At 31.4% G+C, this 24,983-nt stretch overlaps 3 protein-coding genes across 3 annotated transcripts; 2 read left to right on the plus strand and 1 right to left on the minus strand.

Annotated features, from left to right (window-relative positions):
• Positions 1–10,660: 10,660 nt before the first annotated feature.
• LOC133825746 (uncharacterized) lies at positions 10,661–11,497 on the plus strand. The gene has a single exon (XM_062258649.1). It carries the CDS (start codon positions 10,661–10,663, stop codon positions 11,495–11,497), a length of 837 nt encoding a protein of 278 aa, XP_062114633.1.
• A 1,236-nt stretch (positions 11,498–12,733) lies between these two features.
• LOC133824423 (U-box domain-containing protein 21-like) lies at positions 12,734–14,459 on the plus strand. Its single transcript, XM_062257303.1, has one exon. It carries the CDS (start codon positions 12,878–12,880, stop codon positions 14,258–14,260), a length of 1,383 nt encoding a protein of 460 aa, XP_062113287.1. The 5' UTR covers positions 12,734–12,877; the 3' UTR covers positions 14,261–14,459.
• Positions 14,460–22,881: 8,422 nt separating this feature from the next.
• Positions 22,882–24,176, minus strand: LOC133821674 (transcription initiation factor TFIID subunit 5-like). Its single transcript, XM_062253838.1, has 3 exons — positions 24,022–24,176; positions 23,871–23,947; positions 22,882–23,266 (listed from the first exon to the last, which is right to left on the minus strand). Exons 1-3 carry the CDS (start codon positions 24,059–24,061, stop codon positions 23,105–23,107), a joined length of 279 nt encoding a protein of 92 aa, XP_062109822.1. The 5' UTR covers positions 24,062–24,176; the 3' UTR covers positions 22,882–23,104.
• Between the last annotated feature and the right edge of the window lie 807 nt (positions 24,177–24,983).

The following is a 24,983-nucleotide window of genomic DNA, read 5'->3' on the forward strand; positions in this document are numbered from 1 at the left end:
CGTGATGAGATCAACGATAGACTGAATTGTCTCATAGTTTGCATTGACTAACTATTGTAGTGATTAATGTTTCCATTGAGAATCTTTAAATAGTCTAAACTGTGATGTGTTATGAACGGCCTAAAGTCCATGATATTAGTAATGACGAGAGATCAAGTTTGAGATTATCTCACATGTATGCTTATTGAAGGCAGCCTAGGGCTTACTCAAGTATACACATTCCTATCGTGATATCTGTTACAGGCATGCTGGATTGGTACTTGAGTTGTCATCCTTATGGTACCAAGGATGTGTTAGCAATCGACAAACCAACATTGTGACATATAGTAGTTGGTGTTAGTGATATCGATTGGAAAGGCTGCATGGATGATTAAATCCACTTATAAGCATTCATGATTCTAGGAGGAGCTATTTTGTAATTAAATGTCATATGAACACCTACAACTTCCTCTCTCATACAAAGTGAGTATAATGGTAAGGGAAGTTATATGTGATTAGGTGTTGCATGGACATTGACAACATCCTCGTATGTGAAGGTAGAGTGTGTGGCGTGTTACAAGGACATTGATTGTACATTACAATTGCGATATTCCGTTTCAGTGTTAAGAGTAGTTGACTCTATTGTGAACTTACTGAACTTATGTGATAAATATCGCAATGATATCTATCTCTCGGAACTATTGCTCCATTAATGATGATGACGTTCCATATGTAGTGAGAAAGTTGTGGAGTCTTCTATTAGTATCATAACACGCACTTACAAACAACATGCTAATGACTACACTGACACGAGTTACCTGAACGTATGTACTAAGAAGTCATTTCTTGTTTGGATTGTTGGGAGCCAAAGATGTATTTGATTAGTGGGAGTCATTGTTTTTCATGTATGATCGACATGTTAAGGATTGCTATTGGTTGTTGAATATATGCATATTCTGGATAACTCTTTGATGTTGTGTGTACACACTCGTTGATGCAAGCCAGTGGCTTAGTCTCAGTGCTATGTTCGAGTGGATCTAGATCAGTAGTTATCATCATGTTTTATGAATCTCAGATGTCTCATTATGTATTATACTTGTGTCCTGTCGATACAATATGGTGCATAATTAGTTTATAGACATTATTGTTTCTTGAGATTTCTGTGTATTGATATTGTTGCTTAGTGAGCACATATTGGTGTAATTATGTAGTCCAAGTGGGAGAATGTTAGAATATTTTATATGGACTAACATAATTAAGTGTTGCTCACACAGTGTCGGTATTAGCATGTAATGATAACTATATAATCGGTAATGCATGATATTACCATCGGGCCATAATGGGATGGACATAACGTTCTAACATGCTCGGGGCCCATGGACACGCTCTAAAACGTCTTTGGTCAGCCCATTGGGCCAAGACAACTAATTCTCTCACATTGGGCATGTAAGCCCAATTGGCCCATAATTCCTTATATAAAGGGTTGTGCTCTTGATTGATGATTAAGGTGGAATGAGTGTGGCTATGGTGTAGAGAGAATGATAGAGTAGTGTTTATTACTCCCAAGCTCTCCTTTTCTCTATATGTGTAGATCAAAGAAGTGTAATCAACATGATTATTAGAGATCAATGCGATAATTTGAGGTACGTATATTATTATATTAATGCCCTAAATAAAATGTTTGATCATGGAAATTCATGAGCATGATTTGATATTGATTATTGTTTATTTAGTGCTCATTGTGTATTAATTATAATAAGGAGGGCTCAAGGGAAAAGTATCTCTTCTTCTTCATTTTTGGCTTTTCTGATCATTTGATATATTGTCTTGTTCTTCAGAGGTTGGTGAAACTCATTGAACCCTAGTTCTTTGATCACTCCTTTGAATTCTATATCAATAACAATTCAAGTGGACGTAGGTTATTACCAGATTCTGGGGCCGAACCACTATAAACTCTTGTGCCCTTTATTATTTCGTGATCACTTTCTTTCCAACGTGTTTGTCCACATCAAGCAAATTTGACTCCGTGTCAGTTGGCTAAAATCAGGGTCAACAAGAAGATATTCCAAAATGGCCTAAACCAGTGCTAGCTATTGGCATACATTGCGATCTACAATTGGTAGGGCACATAATAATGTGTATAATGGTAAGTCTAGACATATACGTCGTAGACACAATACCATTAGACAATTAATCTCAACTGGAGTTATCTCTATTGACTATGTGAAGTCAAATGATAATATTGTGGATTCGCTAACCAAAGGGTTAAATAGAGAGTTGGTTGAAAAATCATCAAGGGGAATGAGACTAAAGCCCATGAATGAAAAATCAATACAGTAGACACCCAACCTAGTTGATTGGAGATCCCAAGATCTAGGTTCAAAGGGACAACTAAAACTGTAAAGACTATGTTGGATCATTGTGGGGATTATCCTCATTGTTCATTCCTATGATGAAACAGTGATAACCGTAAGGGAAAGGTTAAGCTATGCTTTTAATGATTTCTTATGCGTCGAAATGTCGAGCAGAGTAATACGAGTTACTCTTAATTAAGAAAATCACTTATGTGAGAGAAAAGATGGGCTGCTTCTATAGGAATTGAATATGGCTCAATTCCTGGAATATCTCTTGCAGAACCAGGGAAATGTTCAAGGCGAAAAATGAACATAATATTGAGAACCAAAATATGTCAGGAAAGATTCCTGTGTGAGGTATATCATCGTTTACACGAACGATAGAGCAATTCAAAGACACCACGTCTACTGATCAGCCAGTAAAGTAAATATACTTACATAAGGGAAGGTTCAAAGGGTAACACCTACCTATCCTATGCGGATTTCTAACGTTGAACTCTATCAACTAGGTCTTTTTCTTTCGTTGTTTTTCATTCATGTGGGAGATTGTTAGAATTTCTGTGTTGAGTAGAAAAACTAAATTGTCCCCACATTGATTGTGAGAGGTTTTATCTCTCATTATTGGCCTATATAAGGATTCATGGCCTTGTTGTTTAAGAGAAGAAAAATCCTTTTTATGGTATATAATTATTTTAATTATATTTAGTTGATGGTTTATCATATTGCATTTATTCAAGTACTATATCTAGTTACGTTATATTTTTCCAACAATATCCATCAAGAAAGAGTTGATTATATTGATACTTTTTTCCCATTCGCAAAGGTAGTTATTGTTGAATTAATTCTTGCGCTAGCTGCTATTAAAGTTTGGGTTTTACACCAACTAGATGTGAATAAGAATTAATTCTTGCACTATATGCTATTAAAGTTTGGGTTTTACACCAACTAAATGTGAATAATGCTTTTCTTTCATGGTGAACTAAAAGAAGAAATGTATATGACAATACCAGGTATTGTCCTCATGGGGAGGCATTACCTACAAATCTAGTTTGCAAATTCATAAGTCACTTTATGGACATAAACAGACCTCAATACAATGGTTCTCAAAGTTTTCAAGTGCCTTGATTGAAGAAGGGTTTAAACAATGTTCCACTAACAATTCTTTATTCATTAGGTATTCAATTTTTTTTTCATGGATTTACTTGTTTACGTGGATGATGTGATAATTACCAACAATAATTTGCAAATTGCAGAAGCATTCAAGAATAAGAGAAATGGTTGGTTCAAGCTCAAAGACTTAGATGGTTTGAGATACATTCTTGGCCTTAAAATAGCCTAAAATGACAAAGGAATATGTGTGTCACAGAGACCCTATACACTGCTACTACTATTAGATTTTGGATATTTAGGTTGTAAACCTACAACAATACCTGTGTAAGCCAACCTGAAACTATCAAAAGATTAGGAAAAGCTTGTGTAAGATCTTTTTTGTATGGGAGAATGATAGGAAAGCTATTGTACCCAACCATAATCAAATTGGATTTATTTTATGTTGTAAATTGACCTAGTAAATTTCTTGCTAAGCCAAGAGTGCCTCACATGAAAGTTGCACAAGAGTCCAGTCATCACGAAACGGAACCTAACGGAGAAGGCTGACAGAATTACAGTTTTACTGACTTTGGGTACTTTTGCCACTAAAAATAAACATTGGGTCTATGCCGCGTACAAAACCCAAACATTGGGTACTTATGCCGCAAATATCCCTCAATATATTATATATTTAGCACACTTTTTAGCATTATGCTCCAATGCACAATTGTAAAAATTGTTGTAAAATTTAATATTTCATTAATGCTATTTTGATATTTATTGAAAATATACAAAAAAATAATTATTTTTTCTTTCTATTTTATTATTGATAGTATAAGATAATAATATAATAATAAGATAAAAAGTATAGCATTTAATGCAAATAGATAAAAATGATGCTAAAATAATAAAAATAACATAAAAGTAAATAAAAAAGTGCAACATTTATGGTGATGTAAAATATGCATCATTCTATATTGTGTGCCAAATTTGGCCAACTTTTAGCATATGCCAAATTTGGAACAACTTTTGACACATCATTGGAGCAAGTTTTTTGTAAAGTGAGATATATTTTAGTAATACATCACCAATTTGACACTCCATTGAAAATGCTCTTACTTTCGATGAGAATTTTGATGTTGTTTTAGATGAGCTCGTGGCAATTATAAGGAATATCTCAGTCTTGCTATCTATGCTATCTTTAACCCTCAACTTTTTGTTATGCTATAAACAATTTGATCATAGATATTTCTTCTAGTGTATATGGTCTTTATTGTCATGTTACTCACAAAGGAAATATGGTAGTTCATGAGCTAACTTCTTTTGCATTTCAGACTTATTCTAAAAATATATGAGATAATTCGTGTTCATATTTTATTTCTCTAAAAAAAAACCATCATTCATTTAAAAAGAAAAATGGAAATATCAATCACAAAGGTCTATACACACACACAATGAATGACTTAGTACACAATTGGATTTTCAAACTTTACCAACTTGTTTCCAATAGTATTACTATACTATTAACGTAGTTTCAAGTTCATAGGGAACCAAAACACATGATGAGAGTTTTTCATGCCTAGACTTTAGCTAAATCAAAACCATCATTATGTAAGGATTGGTCAAATCTACACCTTAAAATCAAATATAACAAATATATTCCCATTATGTATGAATTTTTGCGTTGAATTAAAAAATAAATTTGTCCCACATTGATTGTGATACATTTTATCTTTCATTATTGACCTATATAAGGATTCATGGCCTTGTTGTTTAAGAGAAGAAAATTCCTTTTAAGGTATATAATTATATTAATTATATTTAGTTTATGGTTTATCATATTGTGATTATTCAAGTATTATATCTAATTATGTTATATTTTTCCCACAATATCCAACAAGAAGGAGTTGATTATATTGATACTTTTTTCCCAATCGCAAAATTAGTTACTATCGAATTATTTCTTGCACTAGCTGCTATTAAAGTTTGGGTTTTACACCAACTAGATGTGAATAATGCTTTTCTTTCATGGTGAATTAAAAGAAGAAATGTATATGACAATACCAGATATTGTCCTCATGGGGAGACATTACCTACAATGCTAGTTTGCAAATTCATAAGTCACTTTATGGACTCAAACAGACCTCAATATAATGGTTCTCAAAGTTTTCAAGTGCCTTGATTGAAGAAGGATTTAAACAATGTTCCACTAACAATTCTTTATTCATTAAGTATTCAAATTTTGTTTTCATGGATTTACTTGTTTACGTGGATGATGTGATAATTACCAGCAATAATTTGCAAATTGCAAAAGCATTCAAGAATAAGAGAAATGGTTGGTTCAAGCTCAAAGACTTAGATGGTTTGAGATACATTCTTGGCCTTAAAATAGCCTGAAATGACAAAGGAATATGTGTGTCACAGAGACCCTATACACTGCTACTACTATTAGATTTTGGATATTTAGGTTGTAAACCTACAACAATACCTGTGTAAGCCAACCTGAAACTATCAAAAGATTAAGAAAAGCTTGTGTAAGATCTTTTTTGTATGGGATAATGATAGGAAAGTTATTGTACCCAACCATAATCAAATTGGATTTATTTTATGTTGTAAATTGACCTAGTAAATTTCTTGCTAAGCCAAGAGTGCCTCACATGAAAGTTGCACAAAGAGTTGTTTAATACATTAAACTTGCACCAAGGCACGGTTTAATTTTTCTCATCAAAGTCAAATGTGCAGCTAAAAGCTTTTTAGGATCGGATTAGACCACATGTTCGAACACTAAAAGATCCATATATGGCTTTTGTGTTTTTCTAGGGAATTCATTTATATCCTAGATATATAAGAAGAAAATTATGGTGCTAGGTCATCCGCAGAAGCTGAATAGAGGTGTATGGCAAATACAACTTGTGAGCTAGTTTGGTTGAAGTCTTTGTTAAATGAATTAAAGGCCAATCAAAACAAGTCTACAGCACTCTATTGAGATAACCAGACAGTAGTAGTTAGATATTGGTGCTAACCCTATATTCCACAAGAGAACGAAGCATATTGTAGAGTCCCATAATTTACTTAGCTAGTTAGATAGTAGCAGCAGCAGCAGCAGCAGTGGTGGTGGTGGTGGTGGTGGTGGTGGTGGTGGTGGTGGTGGTAGTGGTAGTAGTAGTAGTAGTAGTTGTAGTATGTTTATAACTTTAAGAATATTAATTTTAACCTAAGTTTTGATTAATATGACTGATATTGATTGTGATATTTATTATATTATAAGGTTTAGATAGACCCAATAAGATAGTAACACTTATTATATGTATGATTATCAACAAATTATTATTTTAATGATAAAATAAGATAAATATAAGACTTAGTCTTCACCAAAATCTGATAGGAGGATGACATTTATCACAATTTTATTTATTTGTGAATAAGGTTGTAAATAGATTTTTCGTAACTTTAGGGTACTGTAACTTCCAACCTATTTTTTACCCAGTTATATTAGGAATTTCGAAAAATAGTATTTCTTAAAAGTTGTAGATAATTTAATGAGATTTCTAACGGTATAAAGAGAGTCCAAATCGGAGTTCTACAACTCTAGATATGTTGATTTTACTGAAGGGGGTTTAGAGTTACGAGATTTAGGGAGTTATAAGTTAGGATTCTATTTGTTTTTATTATTTTAAAAATCAAGCTTTGAATCCTTAAATCTCTCTGAAAATTTGAACAATTCCTAAGCCTTTGGCTGAAGGATATTCAAATATTTTCAATTAAATTTATTATTTTTATTCAAAGCCAAAAAGAAGATTTTTATTCCTAGAACTCTATAAATAGGACCTAGCACCAAGCATTTTTCATTCATTCATCAAGCTAAGTTAAGAGGCTGCAAGTTGCTAGGTTATTGTGAGAGTGTAAACACTTGGGTTGGGAATTATAAGCTTGATCACTATAAGCTTACCAAACACTTGGGAAGTAAGGTTCTATTCACATTTCGGTTCAAGGTTTAATTGATCATAGAAGTACTCAAGGTATCCCAAACTCTAGTCCATTTCGGTATTATTTTCTTTAAAGTTCTCATAGTCTTCTACTCAGCCTTCTAACCTATTATTTATTTTGGTTAGGAAATCTAAGAACTTGCACATAAGTTTTTGGTAAGTATTTTTCTCAATGGTATAGTCCTCCCATTCCTTTCATTTCCCTTTTCTTCAATATACTCAACCTATTATAAATGGTTTTTAGGAGTGTTCCAAGGTCCCAAATCAGTTCTCATATCCCGGTTATTTTGGTAAGGAAAATAGGATAGGATTTATGTGCTATATGTTTTATATGTTATCTTATGATTTTTATGTTATGAAATATGTTATGATATGTATGTTTGTAGGCTTGGGCATATGACCCATATGACTAACAAGCCCCAAATAGATTATGGGCATATGACCTGCTTAGCTAGTAGGACCCCAAATAGATTATGGGCATATGACCTGCTTAGCTAGTAGGACCCCACTAATCTAATGGGCATATGACTTGTTTAGTCTATGGGACCCCAAGTAATAATGGCCATTATAGTATGTGTTATATGTGTTATGATATGTTTTTATGTTGCACTATGAATTCTTATGTATATGGCTATATGTTAGATTTTCCTTGCTGGACATTAGGCTCATTCCTTTTTGTTTATATGTGCAGGAAAATAGGTCTTAGTGGCGGGGAAAGTTCTTGGAAGCTTAAAGAATGTGTATTGAGGCGGAATGGATTCAAAGAGCCTAGAGTTTCGATTCGAGGATGTAGTTTTATTTTTATGTATTTTACATGTATTTTTCCGCATCTTATTATGTAAATCTCTTTTTAATTATGTCATGTTTTGATTTTAAAACAATGGGATCCCATATTCTAACTTGAATTTTATGTAAGTTTAACTTTTATTTTTACAAGTTTCTTAATAAAGTAAAGGTATTTTCACTTGTAAGTTTTATTAAGGATTAGTATGTATAGTTTTCGTTAATGGTCCAAAAGTCTAGAGTAGTTGGGTCATTACACATATAGAGATTGACTGTCATCTTGTTATAGAGAGGATTCAATAGGGCAGCCTGAAGACATTCCATGTTTCTACCAATCACTAAATTGTTGACATTTTCACCATGACATTATTTCCTACTCAATGAGCAAGATGAAACTAATCAACATTGACAGTCCATCTAGATGGGGAGTGTTAACATGTCAAGTTGGTTCAAGCGTTAGTTTTAGCTATTAAGTAGTTAGTTTATTAGTTTGTTGTAATTTGTTTGAGTGATTATCGTGCTCTAGTTACTACTTGTAACCTCTTGTAATTGACCTGCTCAACCTATATAAATATGAGCATTATAACTCTGTTCAACATCAATAACAACAAATTTTTTTTTTTGTTCATTTTCATTTTTTCTCCTTTGTAAGAATTATTCTTGGAAAATTGCTAACTTGGTGAATGGAGGAAATTGACTTCAACAACAACAAAATTGAAAGATGGGCCAATTTAAAAAAGAAAATAATTAGGATGAGTATGAAAATACACCAATAAATTAAGACTAACAACACAAGTAAGAAAATTTCAAACATCAATTAATCAATGCAATAAAACACATAAATATCAAACTTGTTATTGTTGTCTTGTACTCGTTTATTCGGAATTATTGGAATGTTCATGATGGAGTTCTTAAAGATGTTATTGACTTAGAAATGGAAGCTTTTCACATTTTGAGTGAATTTAAAAGAGATGTGGGTTCTTCTTCAAAAGTTCTCCATTTTAAATGGCGTTGGCACTTTTGAGCAATGGCAAGCTCTGTCAATTTTGATCATGGTGGCTACAATAGACATGTATGTGGGTGTGATAAGGTGATTTGGGACTGCCATGTCTCTGTTTTAACACGTTGATATTTTAGATCATCTTCAGTGGGAGATGTAAATATTGTGTTAAATTTGACACAAAAAGTCAATATATTATATATTTAGCACAATTTTTAGCATTATGCTCCAATGCACAATTGTAAAAATTGTTGTAAAATTTAGGCAAATTTGCGGCATAAATACCCATTTTGTTCATTTTGTTGCTAATAAGTACCCAATTTTTAAAAATTGCGGCATAAATACCCATTTTGTTCATTTTGTTGCTAATAAGTACCCAATTTTTAAAAATTGCTGCATTAATACTCAAAATTCCATTTTTTAGACTCTGCCGTTGGTACCCACTTAACAGAGTTACTATTAAGGACACGTGTACTGTCTTGATAATTCTTCTTTTTTTTCACCTAATTAATTAAGGACACAATAAGTACCATCAATAATGTGTCTAGCTTTATTTTTAGCCCGATAAAAAGTCCAAGAGGAAACTTTAGAGTACTTACTATCAGATGTCATCTGTCTATAAGACTTTAGAGTACTAATTTTTATTTTAATTAGTTTTATGTATTTTCTTAATTAATTAGGTGAAAAAAAAAGAAGAATTATCAGGACAGTACACGTGTCCTTAATAGTAACTCTGTTAAGTGGGTACCAACGGCAGAGTCTAAAAAGTGGAATTTTGAGTATTAATGCAGCAATTTTTAAAAATTGGGTACTTATTAGCAACAAAATGAACAAAATGGGTATTTATGCCGCAATTTTTAAAAATTGGGTACTTATTAGCAACAAAATGAACAAAATGAGTATTTATGCCGCAAATTTCCCTAAAATTTAATATTCCATTAATGCTATTTTGATATTTATTGAAAATATACAAACAATAATTATTTTTCTTTATATTTTATTGTTGATAGTATAAGATAATAATAATAAGGTAAAACGTATAGCATTTAATGTAAATAGATAAAAATAATAAAAATGACATAAAAGTAAATAAAAAAGTGTAGCATTTATGATGATACAAAATATACATCATGCTATATTGTGTGCCAAATTTGGCCAAACTTTTAGCATGTGCCAAATTTGGCATAACTTTTGGCACATCATTGGAGCAAGATTTTGTAAAGTGAGATATATTTTAACAATGCATCACTAATTTAGCACTCCATTAAAGATGCTCTTACTTTCTATGGGAATTTTGATGTTGTTTTAGATGAGCTTGTGGCAATTAAGGAAGATCTCTGTCTTGCTATCTATCCTATCTTTAATCTTTAACTTTTTCTTATGCTATAAACAATTTGATCATAGATATTTCTTCGTTTATTTCTTCTAGTGCATATGGTCTTTATTTTCATGTTATTCACAAAGGAAATATGGTAGTTCATGAACAGAATGAGTCGGTGACCCATTGCCTTGCTGGGTGCCGCTTAGTTTGGCCCTGTTGGCAGCAGCTGGGTTTCGATATATTAGCTCCAAGTTCAGAATCATTTCAGGCATGGGTTAGGGGTTCTATCTTTCAACTGAATGATGATCAGAGATGCCGCTTTTTTATGCTATGTTGGGCAATATGGAGGCGTCGGAATGAGTGGGTATGGAGGAAGAAAAGAGGGTCTATCCAAGAGATTCTCTATGTGGCCGATTGCAGTCTTCAGAACTGGATACAAGCTCAAGACAAGGAGCTGACCCCTATGCCTTCGTTCCTATCTGGTGAAGATGGAGTTTCGTCTTGGAAGAAGCCGCCTGTTGGAAAGCTAAAAATAAATACAGATGCAGCAATGTTTATTGATTCTCAGTGCTTTAGCTTCGCAGGCGTTGCCAGGGACGAAGATGGGAAGGTGGTGGAAGCAATTTCTTCGTGCCGATCGGGGGTGGTTTCGCCGGAGATAGCAGAGGCGATCGGGATACGCGAGGTATTGAGCTGGGTTAAGCGGAAGAAATGGCCGAATGTGATGATCGAAACAGATAGTCTTCTGTGTGTGCAAGCTCTTCGAAGTTCTATTGTTATGGAATCATACTTTGGTGGGATTATTGATGATTGTAAGCTTCTCTGTGAGAAGCTGGGTTCGGTTTCAATTTCATTTGTAAAGCGCTCTGCTAATAGAGCTGCTCATGCAATTGCAAGGGCTGCCTCTGTAATAGCTGACCGTGTTTTGACTATTGAGGGTCTACCCTCTACTGTATTGGCTATTGTCCTGGAAGAAAGTATTTAATAAAGTCCAATACTTTTATTCAAAAAAAAAAAAAAACATGAGATCATTCGTGTTCATATCTTATTTCTCTCAACAACAATAAAAAAAAAACCATCATTCATTTAAAAATAAAAAATGGTTATCAATCACAAAGGTCTATACACACACAATGAATGACTTAGTGCACAATTGGATTTTCAAAATTTACCAACTTGTTTCCAATAATATTTCTCTACTACTAATAATCTAGTTTCAAGTTCATAGGGAACCAAAACACATGATAAGAGTTTTTCATGCCTGGACTTTAGCAAACCATCATTATGTAAGAATTGGTCAAATCTACACCTTAAAATCAAATATAACAAATATATTCCCATTATATATATATATATTTATATGTGTAAAAAGACAGATAGAAAAAGAAATTAATGCAAACATAGGAATTTGAAGTGTACCATATTCTTAATTCCATACCCCCATTGTCTACGATTATAAACTTGACTAACTAAGCAAACCAAAAAGAAAGACTCAAAACCCAAATTCATACGTAATGAAACCAAGAATTATAACGATTATAATTCTTCCGTGTGAAGAATATTTCAAACATTGCTCGTGATTATTATTATTCTTATAAAAGAAAAAGAAAAAGAAAAAAAAAAATCCCTTTTACCAGGTACAATTAGAACTAAAAAAACAAGTTCAAGACGCGTAAATTTTTTCATGTGATTCTTTGATTATGATCACACAACACACCAAACTTTTCTACTTTTAAATAAAAAATGAAAAATAAAGGTAGATATTTATTTATTTATTTATTTGTATATATATATATAGCACCGCGTTTGGTAACGCGGTTAAGTGTATTAATCAGGTCGACGCCGAGGTCCCCACAACACTACCGAAACCGAAACCGAAACACCAATAAATATAATCGGAATAATGAAACGGTGCGTTTTGGGTAATGAGAGAAATTTTTTGAGTCAGTCAGTCCACCGACTTACGTTGACCAGTTATTGTCAAACTTAAATAGTTTGATCCATTCTATTCTAATCAAACACCCGTCCACACCTTGCTTCTAAGTCCCCCTTTGGCGGTGCAGCGTCCAAATATTTTACCGTTTCAAACTTTCAACGGTCAAATATTCAAAACCCATCACACCCTGCGTTCTTTTTATTTTTGTTTACTCTAAAAATATTCAAAGTCGAAACCCGTGTCCTATTGCTCATCAAGTATATATACATATATATGTATATAATACAAACAGACTGAACCCAACCCAATACTACTTCTCATTCTCTCATTCAATTTAATCAATTCAAACCAAAACCCACAAAGGAAAAACAATAGTTGAAGCGAAATTCTCTTTCTTTCTTTTAAAAAAAATTCAATTAACTTACGACAATGATCTCTTCATGGAGACGCCGGAGGTCCGGTAACCGCCGGCCCGGAAAAGAGAACAATATTCAGGTGGACAGTAACATCATCGAGATGGAGGAGTTGACTGTACCGGGGCACTTCCGGTGCCCGATATCGCTTGACTTGATGAAAGACCCGGTGACTTTGATGACCGGAATTACGTACGATCGTCAGAGCATCGAGACTTGGATCGAAGCCGGGAACATCACATGCCCCATCACGAACCAAGAGCTTAAGAACCTCGAGCCCATACCCAACCACGCCATTCGAAAGATGATTCAAGGTTGGTGCGTCGATAACCGGTCACGCGGCGTGGAGAGAATCCCGACGCCGCGTACTCCGATTAGCTCGCACGAGGTGTTGGAGATTCTCTCGAAGATGAATGCCGCGATCGAGAAACGAGACTCGTCTGGATGCAGAGATTTGGCAGTTAAAATTAAGTCTTCGGCGAAAGAGAGCGAGAGGAACAAGAGGTGTTTCGTTAACAACGGCGCCGGAAGTACCTTATCCAAGGCTTTCGAGGCTTTTTCGTCTAGTGATGATCACGTCGTTTTGGAGGAAATATTGTCTTCTTTAACGTTGGTTTTCCCATTGGACGACGACTCCAAGTTTCGTTTCATGAACTCGTCGTCGTCGATGAATTGCATGGTGAGGTTTTTGGAGTCTGGCGACTTGGCGGGAAGAAGGAACTCAGTTTTATTGATGAAACAACTCATTTCGTCGTCCGATCACCAAAGCATCGCCGCAGTGGTCGATATAAAAGGAGCTTTGGAGGCCTTGGTGAAGCTCATCAAGGAGCCAATCTGCCCTACTGTAACAAAATCTTCCTTGATCATCATCTACCGCATGCTGATTAGTTCATCATCACAAGCTGAGAAAGTAGGCGAAGCATTCGTCGAACTCGGGCTAGTTGAGCTACTAATCGAAATGCTTGTGGAGGGAGATAGGAGCGTGTGTGATAAAGCTTTGGGAGTTCTCGACAGGCTCTGCAGGAGCCGACGAGGGAGAGTGGCTGCGCGCGCGCATTCCCTTACCGTGCCGGTTCTGGTGAAGAAGATTCTTCGTGTTTCGGATTCGGCTACCGAGTTTTCGGTCTCGATGTTATGGAAGCTACTGACCATGATCAAGAACGATAGTAATGGGAATAATAACTATGATCACGAAGACCAAGATGATCAAGAAAAGAGTCTCATTGTCGAGACTCTCCAAGTTGGGGCTTTTCAGAAGCTTTTGCTGCTCTTACAAGTCGGATGTAGTGAGAGGGTGAAGGAGAAGACTGGTGATTTGTTGAAGATTTTGAATCTTCATAGAGGAAGGCTTGAGTGCATTGAGACTATGGATTTTAAGCAGATTAAAAGATCTTTTTGATTACTATTATCACCATTTGATCTCGGGATTAATTAAGCTAGTTAATTATTAGTTCAATCCAGAGAGAAAGGGGAGAAAAAAAAAATAAGGGGGTTGAATTTTTGTTTCTTTTTATGTTCTTTAACTTGTACAAAATACAATCAAGTTACGTTAGTAGTTAGTACAATATCGTTGATAATATATGACACAATATTCGTTATATATATATATATATATATATAGATTAAAAGTTTTTGTTTTATTTGATGGTGTGTTTTGAAAAATAAGATTGAATTCGGATAGAATTGGATAATTTTCACATAATTTTGTTATATCATTGAAAAAGACATACTAATACCAATCTCCAATCCACAATATACAAGTTATCGCGAAAAAAATTAATAATTCTTTTAATATTTATAGACATCATACAAATATTAATTATTTTTTATTTTTTATCATCTAAATTATCTACTTCAACAAATTTATCATTAAAAAATAAAAAAATAAAAATATATTTGGTAACTATTTTTATTTTTTTATTTTTAAAAACAAAAAATAATAAATGCGTTTGATAACTTTTATTTTTATTTTTTATTTAACAATATGAAGTGTTGATTTGAAGAAGAGAAAAATAAAATAAAATAAAAGTCGAAAACGGTTTAAAAAATTTTTGAAAGTGAAAAAATTATATTTTCAAAATGTAATAAATTTTAATTAAAATTTAAACAAATAATAAATAAAAATAGAGTTACCAAACACATTTTATATTTAATTGTCACATTTTTAATTAATTAAATAAAAAATTATTTTTTTAATTGTTACCAAACAACACCTTCGTTGTTCATTAATTCTGAACCACTCAATTATAATAATTAGTAGTAATATATTAAATAAAAAAATAACATTTATTGATGTGCCAAATTTAACATTTGACATACTTTTTAGAACATCATTAGAGTTATAAATTTTGTAAAATGTGCTAAATATAACATTGGCGTAGATTTTTGACATGGTATTAGAGATGTTATAAATTATATTAAATTAATCTACTTGGATAACATAATCTCGTTAAAAAAGTTGAGAAAAATTTATCTTATATTCAATTTTTCATGTAGGGATGTAAATGGGGCGGGTCTGCCCCGCCCCGCTTCCGCTCCGCGAAAATTTTGCCCCGCCCCGCCCCGGCTTAATCGGGGCGGGTTTGCCCCGCCTCATTTGCCCATTTAACTTTTTTTTTTAAGAAACATTAAATTATAATTTTAGAATTTTCCCCAAACCTAAATATTATTTTTTATTGTAATCTTTATATTTTACACTTGGTATCAATTACACCATAAAATATTATATTTTGTTTTTTATTTTAATATTTACAAAATAAATACAAGAATAAGGATGAATTATATAAAACATATTTTCAATATTTATAATTCTTTCTAGTCTATATAGAATTAAAAATATTCTAAACCACATATGAAATGTCAATTTTACGTACTATGTATATAAGTAGGATGAGAGAATTGAGTTAGAGTATAAAAAAAAAAAAAACTTGAGGCGGGGCGGCCCCACCTCGTTTAAATTCCTAGCGGGCCGTGGCTGCCCCGTCCCGCTTAAATTCATAGCGGGGCGGGGCAAGGCGACACCCCGCCCCGAATTCCGCCTCGTTTTCGGGGCCCCACCCCGCCCAGCCCCGCCGCCCCATTTTGCCATCCTTATTTTCATATATATCAATAATAATTTTGTATCAAACTTATTTTATCTCATAATTTATTAACAGCAAATATTAAACCAATTGATTTTTGTATGGTTTTTAACGTAAGAGTAATGATATGTTTTATATAATGTAATCCTATAAATTTTCCAAACATGAACTTTAGGTATTTTACGATATGGCATTTAATTTCTATCAAGTACTTTTTGTCATTAGTAGCTAGTTTGGAGTCTTTGACGATGAGTATAAAATCATGATAATGATCAACATTAATTGTTTGAATTCCAAGTGGCTATTATTTCTTGTATGGCTGGTCGGATCTGACAAAGAAAAAAAAAAGTTGACTAGCGGTAGTAGCCTCATGAATTGACTAGCCATTAAATAAGAGGATTGCAAGCAAATGTTTCCGTTAAAATTTTAATTTTGGGGACGTTCGGTAAAGTTGGAAAAAATAGTTTTTTAATTATTTAATTAATAATCTGAAAATTTATCCAAAAAAAAATGCATTCGGGAAAGTCATTTTCAATTTTTATTTTTTTTCAATTTTAATTAAAAAATTTAAGAGCTTGATTGGTATTCAATTAGGATACAATTTTATGATTTTGAATACTTAAAATTGGTGGGACCTATCATAATCTTTGATTGGTAAGTTGTTTTTAAAAATTAAATTTAAATTTGTATCCAAAATTTGTTAAGGAAAATTGAAAATGAGAAAAAAAATTCGTTTTCTCAGTTTTGTGAATCTTTTTTTCAAAATCTCACGTATTCAATTTTTATTATATTTTTAAATTTAATATCAATCACAGATTTAGTTTTTTAAAGCTAAAAAACAGTTTATTGACATTGAACCAATCACATTTTCAGAAACATGTTTTTAGTCACTAAATTCATATTTTCATTTCAGAGTTTTCTAATCGCGAATCAATCACACCCTAAAATTTTGAAAACAACCTTATGATGCTTTCAATTTTTAAAAAAAATATTTTTATCATCTCTCTCACACTAGCTCTATTTTTTCCCATAATACTCTGTGATTGATTTTTTTTCAGGAAAAAATATGTGATCACAGTCTCAAACTCAGATTTGTCAGCAACAATGGTGCAAAGTCACAATCCCAGATTCACCGGTAATAATGGCGAAGAGTCCGATCTGAGATCGATCTCATTCTCATGATCACCAAATTTCCTATATCGATTAGCATAGAACTTCAGCGTTGCTGCCATAATCGCCGACGATTCGCCAGAGTTCATGGTGAGTCACTTCAACGGCCGTTGGCAGAGTTCATGGTGGGGAGTTGGGCGGAACTCATGCCGGTTTATAAGTTATCACTGAAGAATGTTTTTTATTTTTTTAAAGAAGAAAACTAAAAAGATTATCAAACATCTTTTCATTTTTAAAATCGAATAAAGAGAAATAAAAATATAGTCGAACAACCCCTTTATAAGTTTAGGTGTTTCCAACTAATTATTAGTTGTCATGTAATATAGTGTTAGACACATTAAGATATCAGATAACAACACTCATTAATTAACATACTACCATTTTAGCTACCTAAAATCATAAATAGTGTATATATATATGATTATGGTGTACTGAAATTTAATTATATTCACAATTTAATCTTTAACCTTAGTTGGACAAAAATAAAATACATTTATTTCTTAGAGTAAGTTCAACTTATGCTCTACTTTATTTTTTAAAATACTTCTTTCCAAAAACATCATTTTTTTTTATTTTACACAATACATTAACTATATATTACACTATATATTAACTTTTTTGTATTTTTTCTCTATATTATTTAAATATTATACTATTAAATATCCTTATTGATTAAAATAATAAAAAAAAGATCAAGTATAAAAAAACAACAATTAATTTAGAAGGAGAAAGAATGAAAAATGACTAAAATAATAATAAAAAATATTTGAAAAAAAATGTAAACCTTAACTATACCTAGAGTTGAAAATATGGTGAGCTGAAATAAAAAAATTTAGTCCATCCAATGAATTGTGTTTTAGATAATTTTGAAGTAAATTTTATAACTTTAGTTATTATAAGTGCTCTTAGTTGTTTAGTTTGGCACGAAGGAATAAAAATAAGTTTATTTTAAAATTATTATGTTATTCTTTAATTATTAATATAAAAATCATTTAGTAATTTCTCTTTTATGTGCTTTTACCAAAAAAAAAATTCTCCTTATTTCTCTCTCTAAATTATTAGAGAGGAATTTTTTTTGTAAAACCAATTATAATATTCTTTTTTCTACTTTTTTTTTCCTACCAAACATTCAATTTATTTCTTTCATTCTACTTTTTCTCTCCAATATTTTCTTTCCTCGTTTTTCTTATCTACCAAACATATATGGTAAGTGGCTAGATAAATCTAAATTTTCTTAGCACATTGATCTGAAGTGACTAATTACATTTCATATCTTATCTTCAATTTTAAAGAATCAATTTAGTGGTCGTATATATACATATGTGTGTGAGAAAAAGAATAAATTCTTGCACATACGTATATATAGATAGACAGTTTTTGTTGGATGTATTATACATTTTGTTTTTTCTTAATTAGAAAAGTTAGATAAGGCAATAGAGACAGTAACAGGTATAGTAATTATTTATTAATTATAAAAGGCGCCAATAATTGAGAGAGAGTTGGGATTCAAATATCAGGACTCGACCAAAGCTCATAACTTCAAAAAGTTGGTCGATAGGGTCGGCTAACACTACTGTTATATATATATATATATAAATATAAAGAATTTAAAGGCATGCATGACTAAAATATATATAAATATATATGTATATATAGGGGTCCACGTATACGTACGGCACATAAAACTATTAATAATGCTTAGTCTGACTAAGACTGCCCTGTGATATACCAAAGTCTCTTTATACCCAAACTGATCATATATATATATATATATATATATATATGAATTTAGGGTATAAAGATATAGAATTTTTCAATATATATAATTTTTTTTATAGATTTTCACTTTAATACTTATTGGTGGGACTCAGTGTTTCTCGACTTGTAAGGTTACTATAAATACTTAAAATATATACGATCATAAAAAAAATTGCGCCAAAAATTGTTTACAGATCAAAAAATCACTAAGAGTCTTATCGGTAGTGCTTAAAGTGAAACCACTATAAAAAAAAATTATATATATGATATCTTATTTTTTTAGTTATTGTTTTTTTTGGGTGGAGATGATATATATACGTGTCCAAAACAGTATAGAACTTAAGAATCTCTTTCTTTGCCAGCATCATATCCACTATTATAAGAAGAATGTCAAATATATCATCATCAAGCCATGATGTAATGAACTTTTTTTTTCATACAATTTAGAAATAATTATGTAGAAACTAGTATATTGCATTGTCATAAAATATACAAGGAATGACTATAATGTATCTAATTTTTAATAATATTGGTGTATCATTTTTCTATTTTTAGCACTTGAATATATATAATTCCAAACAAATTTGTATGACGGTAAATATTGTAATTATCTAGAACAGAGTTTAACTGTCTGTTGCACGCGTGCCTCTTTTTTTGTGTGCGCGTGTAAAATTTGACAGTTTGAACTTTATTTTCAGCTTCGTAAATTATTTATAATTTCTTATAAATTTGCAAATATATTAAATAACTACGATGTATATTTTCATAAAAAAAAAATTGAAATTATATTTATTTAGATAGTAAAAATTAAAAAAATGGACAAATGTGATAAAAAAAAAAGTAGATGTATGTGTTGTAGTAGCTCACAATATATATATAATTTTTTAAATTTATTTAAGATGGAACTGTATACCCGGCCGTTGAATGTTCTTTTAGAAAAGAAACTGTACGAGAGTATTAAAAAAAGTAGTTTAATTAGAAAATAATATAAATATATATATATATTTATTTATATGAATATAGGTGAGAGTTGACCAAGTCCTGTTCCAATTTCACCTATAGAATTTAGTTAATACTACTAGTCAACTTTTCACATGTACGACCATCTATTGAATACCTCAGTGCACACTATCTGACCAACGTTTTTATAGATCACAAATAAATAAATAATAATACGCCTTTCTCAAAATAAATAAATAATGCATTACATATTTTATTCAGATTATTCAGTGGAGTGGGTCATTGTCTAATTTCACAGCATAAGAAGATTCTGCATATATATGTATATGTAATGTATAGCAATATTCTAGGGAAGCTTACAGCTAATTAATAACTAATTCTGCAATACTTTTTATCTTGTAATGATTAAGAACATAATTAAATAATTTATAAGAATAATTCGCACAAAATTTATATGAACAAGATATATTATGTACATATAGTTCTTTTTTCCCCTAAGGATTATAAGTTAATTATAAAAGATTGTATATTGTTTTTTATAATTATTTGTAGGGAATTTATTCATTTGGTACCCTATGATTTTGCAAAGTATAATTTTGGTACCCTCTGTTTTCAATAATGCTCATATGGTATCCTGTATTTTAAAATTATACATATTTGATATCCTAGACTTAAATTTGATAGATAAAATTTTGTCAATATGATCAAACTGTCATCAGTTATATGTAATTAAATAATTAAATTTAAATTTAGAACTTACATAATTGACAGCAGTTTGATTAAATTGGTAAAATTTTATTAATTAAATTTGAGTTTAGAATACACTATAAGAAAAAACAGTATTTATAACACTTAAAAAGTGCTATCTGGGACTATTGATAGCACTTCTGAAAATGCTAACGTAGCTCATGTTATTAAAAGTCCAGTCTTTTCTATAACATTTTTTGAATGTTATGTTCGGTGTTATCTTAAACTATTCAATAACACATTTTTAGGTGCTATAATATTCAAATAATAACATTTAGATAGAGTTTTTGATTATAAATTTGAAGTTTAATCTTGTACTTTTTTCATAACACTTTTCAACTGTTACATTTGATTATTTTGATAACATTTTTAGTTTGTTATATTATATAAACCATAACGATTTTTTACGCTTATAATATGTTTTTAAATCATAACATATTAAAAGTCTAGTAATAAAATTTTGTTACTTTAGTGTAGATAATATATTTTAAATTTTATTTTGATAAATATACTTATAAGGTTTTTTTTTAATTAAAAGATTTTCATTATTGTATTTTGATAAAAAAAAAATCAAAATTAATCATAAAATGTAATTCTCAATAAATTGATAAACCACAAGTATTACATTAATCAATAACTAATTCAAACCATGAATATGTCTAATTCATGAGATCTTAGTTCTAACTTAAATTTGAAAGCATAACATAATAAAGTAATATAATCTTGAACATTTTTTACTTTAAAAATGAAAAACAGAAACATTACAAAATACACAAAAGTAAACCATGCATGAAACTTGCTCCATCCTTCAATTCATCATCCAACCAAGTACTTGCTGCTGAAGTTATTTGTTGCCATCTGAAGCTCTCTAAATTGAAATCTCCTCAGGTTTCCAAGGCAAACCTCCTCATGATGTTGCTCTGAAATTTTTTAAAACACTGCAAAATTTAGTCAAATAAACAGTATGGTAATAGTTCAAAAGCTTGGCATCTATCACTCTCTAATCCAGTGAGTCAAAGAGACCTCTTCTATGCTCATATAAGTTGCATATTAATTACAAACTTTTCCACAAAAAATTAGCAAAATGAGAGCTGAATAAAATGACAAAATTAATCAAAAGAAAACAGAGAAAAACCATATACACACGTACATACATACATATAATGTGTAGTGACTGAAACATATTAGTATTATATTTAACTAAATATCAACCCTAATATAGCTTAAACATGAAAGTTGGAAACTCCCAAAAAAGAAAAATGTATAAATAAAAGTTGTCACTATTGCACAAGAAAATGTTAACATGTAGTCTTTCTTGATACTAGATATGATAATCAATTAGTGAACCTCAATCAGTAACATTAGCTGCAAAAATAGCTTAAGAAAAACTTGTTAAGATCTTACAAAGAGATTCAGAATGTGGTCTTTCATTGTATCAAATAAACAGCATTATCCCTTTCCACAAATATTCAAATAAGCAGCTATATTTTAGGCACAATTTTAGGACATTCATAAACAAAACGAATCTGATTGGCATGGAATGCATTTTGATTTACAAGACTAATGAATGACTTATGCAAAGCAAAACTCCATATCTCTATCCATGTTTATATTTCATTAGCATAGCTGAAATTCCCAAATACCAAAACTAAACATGAATAGAAGATCTTGGGACAAAGCAGAGAAACATTCCCACTTAAAATAAATTCACAAGCTCAGGGTGAAAAAACAAGCTCCAAGCACCAGGACCAAGCATTTCATAATATTTTTTATCTTCACTAAAGAGAAAAAACACTTGCCCAAAAAGGAGCAACTCAAACCATATTTTAAACAACTCAAATATTAAGAAACAACATCTGGGAACAAGAAACTAAAACTACTATCCTTGCATCAAAAAGCTATTATACTGATTTAGTTTGCATTGGTAGCTGTTGTTATATCATGTCTTGTGATAGTAGTTCTTGGTTCATATGCTTGCTATTATGCACTTAACAGAAGACACAAAAAGAAGTCAACATATATAGGATTACACAAAAACAAAATGGTTATTTGCAGGGGGCACTAAGAGATGGAAAGGAAGTGACAGTGAAGAGGCTTAGCCAATGAGCAAAGGCAGGTCAAGTATTTACTATGAGATTCAACAATTTACTAGTTGCTTCATTAACATAGATATGAATATAGTAGACAATTTTATAGAGAGAGCTACAATTATAATATGAGATTCAGATTTTACCCAAAATTGCAGAAAAAAAAGATGACACTTGGATTTCTAGAGAAAATCTAAAATGACAGAGAGAGGCTCAAATTTTACACCTTAAACATGAAATGTTGAAATGAGATAGATAAATGCTTCAATACAAGGGAAATGAGATAGGCATGCCATTGCACACACTGATAATGATAAATGAAACCTCAATCAGAATTAGTGTATAAGAACTAGACTAGATCAGTAAGTTTAGACAACATTAAAGCACTCTTCTGGATTAAGGTTGTTGTTGTTCAACAATATAAATAACATCAAAGCAATACTAGTTCCCTTTTATAACACGTAATAAAGTCAGAGAGAAACTAACATCAACATCAGATAAATGCCCTGCCATTATTCGCAAAGGTTGTATTCTTTCCATAGACCATATCCTTGCTGTCTGGTCGTGTGATGCACTAGCGAAATAGTGTCCTACAGGACTATACTGCTCCGAGAATTCATAACCAAAGAAGTTATTATATAACATTAAAATCATTACTAAGGAAAGATGACCATTATTTAATGTGGTGAAGGGAAAGAGAAGAGACAAAGTAAAGAAGTCAAAACAATTGTATGGCAGAAAATAGTAATAACACAAGTAATTGAATAGGTACAAAAGTAAAACCAATACCCCTAATATCGCTTTTTTTTTTTAACTTGAATTTAAAGAAGCAAATTCTTTTTGAGAGAAAAAAAAGTAAAGTAGAGGAAAATCTAAAATTGTATAACACCTTATTCAATATATTTATAAAAGTTATAAATTTTAGAAAATTGCATCCAAACAAGAGAGAAAAAAAATCTCAATTTTTATTTGAATCCAAACAAGAGAGAAAAAAATCTTTTGGATTTTCATTTTTCCATCCTAGAATCTAGAATCCAAATTCCAAATAGAGGGCAAATGTTTAAGTGGCCAAGAAAGGAAACTAAAAAGGAGAATGCACACACACACACATATATATATTGGCCACTCATTTCATGTCAAATCAACAGCAGAGATGCAAAAGAACTGCTAATATGAACAATTTACAACTGAAAATGATGAGATATACCTGTACATCCCATACTGGGTAATTATGACCCTTGTAGCAAACAAGATTTGCATTTAGTTCAGTGCTCCATAACCGAACTGCACGAAAACAATGTAATTCTTTCATAAACAAAACAAAGAGGGAAAGAGGGAGAGAGAATAAATGACTGTACTTGTTGAATCGGCTGAAGAGGAAAGTATAAAATCTCCCATAGGACTCAAAAAGAAGCTGAATAAACTGGTCCTGAGTGCCCCTGAAATAAGGTATAGGGTCTTTTTCCTCCATTTGAACCAAACTCATTTGGATTTGCATCATCGTCACCCTGCAAAACAGCTAATAGCAACAGTATTTTAAAAATAAGATATGCTTTGACCAAAATACAGAATACAGAATAAACAAAACATACTTTTCAACAAACTAACATAGCTTTAATAAACCTAAAGAGATATTACCATCCTTAACTAGCCTTTAACTCCATGACTGCCAGCAATTTTTTAACCAAATGTTTGTTGCACTTACAGCCGAAAAAACCTAGCAATTTATGAAGGCTTAAATTGTGTTTCTATATATCCTAGACTAATTTATACACTGTAAAACACGTGCATATCTTTTTTTAACTTTGATTTATGTACAAGAATATCTCAACACAGTAGAAACAGAGGATTGACTTACTACCAACAGCCTGTTGCCCAAGCTTTGCCATATCCCAAATCTGCACAATGTGTACCAAATTTAGTAGAAAACACAAACAATTGACATGTCACATGCAACGAAAATGTAATCAAGAAAAAACCTTCAGCGATGAATCTGAAAATCCAGCAGCAACCAATGACCCGTCAGGGGGTATAGTTGAACAGTTTAAACTAGAAAAAGATAAACAGGAAGATAAGAAATTGAGAAATTTTTTTTTACTAAAACAGAAAGATAATGTTGAACCGAAAAAAAATTGAGGACAATACCCATTATGTGCATTGATAAATGTATAAAAATTAACGGATGGCAGAGCAACACTGCTCAGCTGTACATGGTTTCTCAAGTCATCAAGTATAAACTGCTCAACCTCTACTGAACTGAAGCAACAAAATAAAAGATTAATCAAATAACCTAGATCAAAAGTTAACATTACAAAAACAG

The sequence above is a fragment of the Humulus lupulus genome, chromosome 3, assembly GCF_963169125.1.
Source record: "Humulus lupulus chromosome 3, drHumLupu1.1, whole genome shotgun sequence".
Classification (NCBI taxonomy): Eukaryota; Viridiplantae; Streptophyta; class Magnoliopsida; order Rosales; family Cannabaceae; genus Humulus; species Humulus lupulus.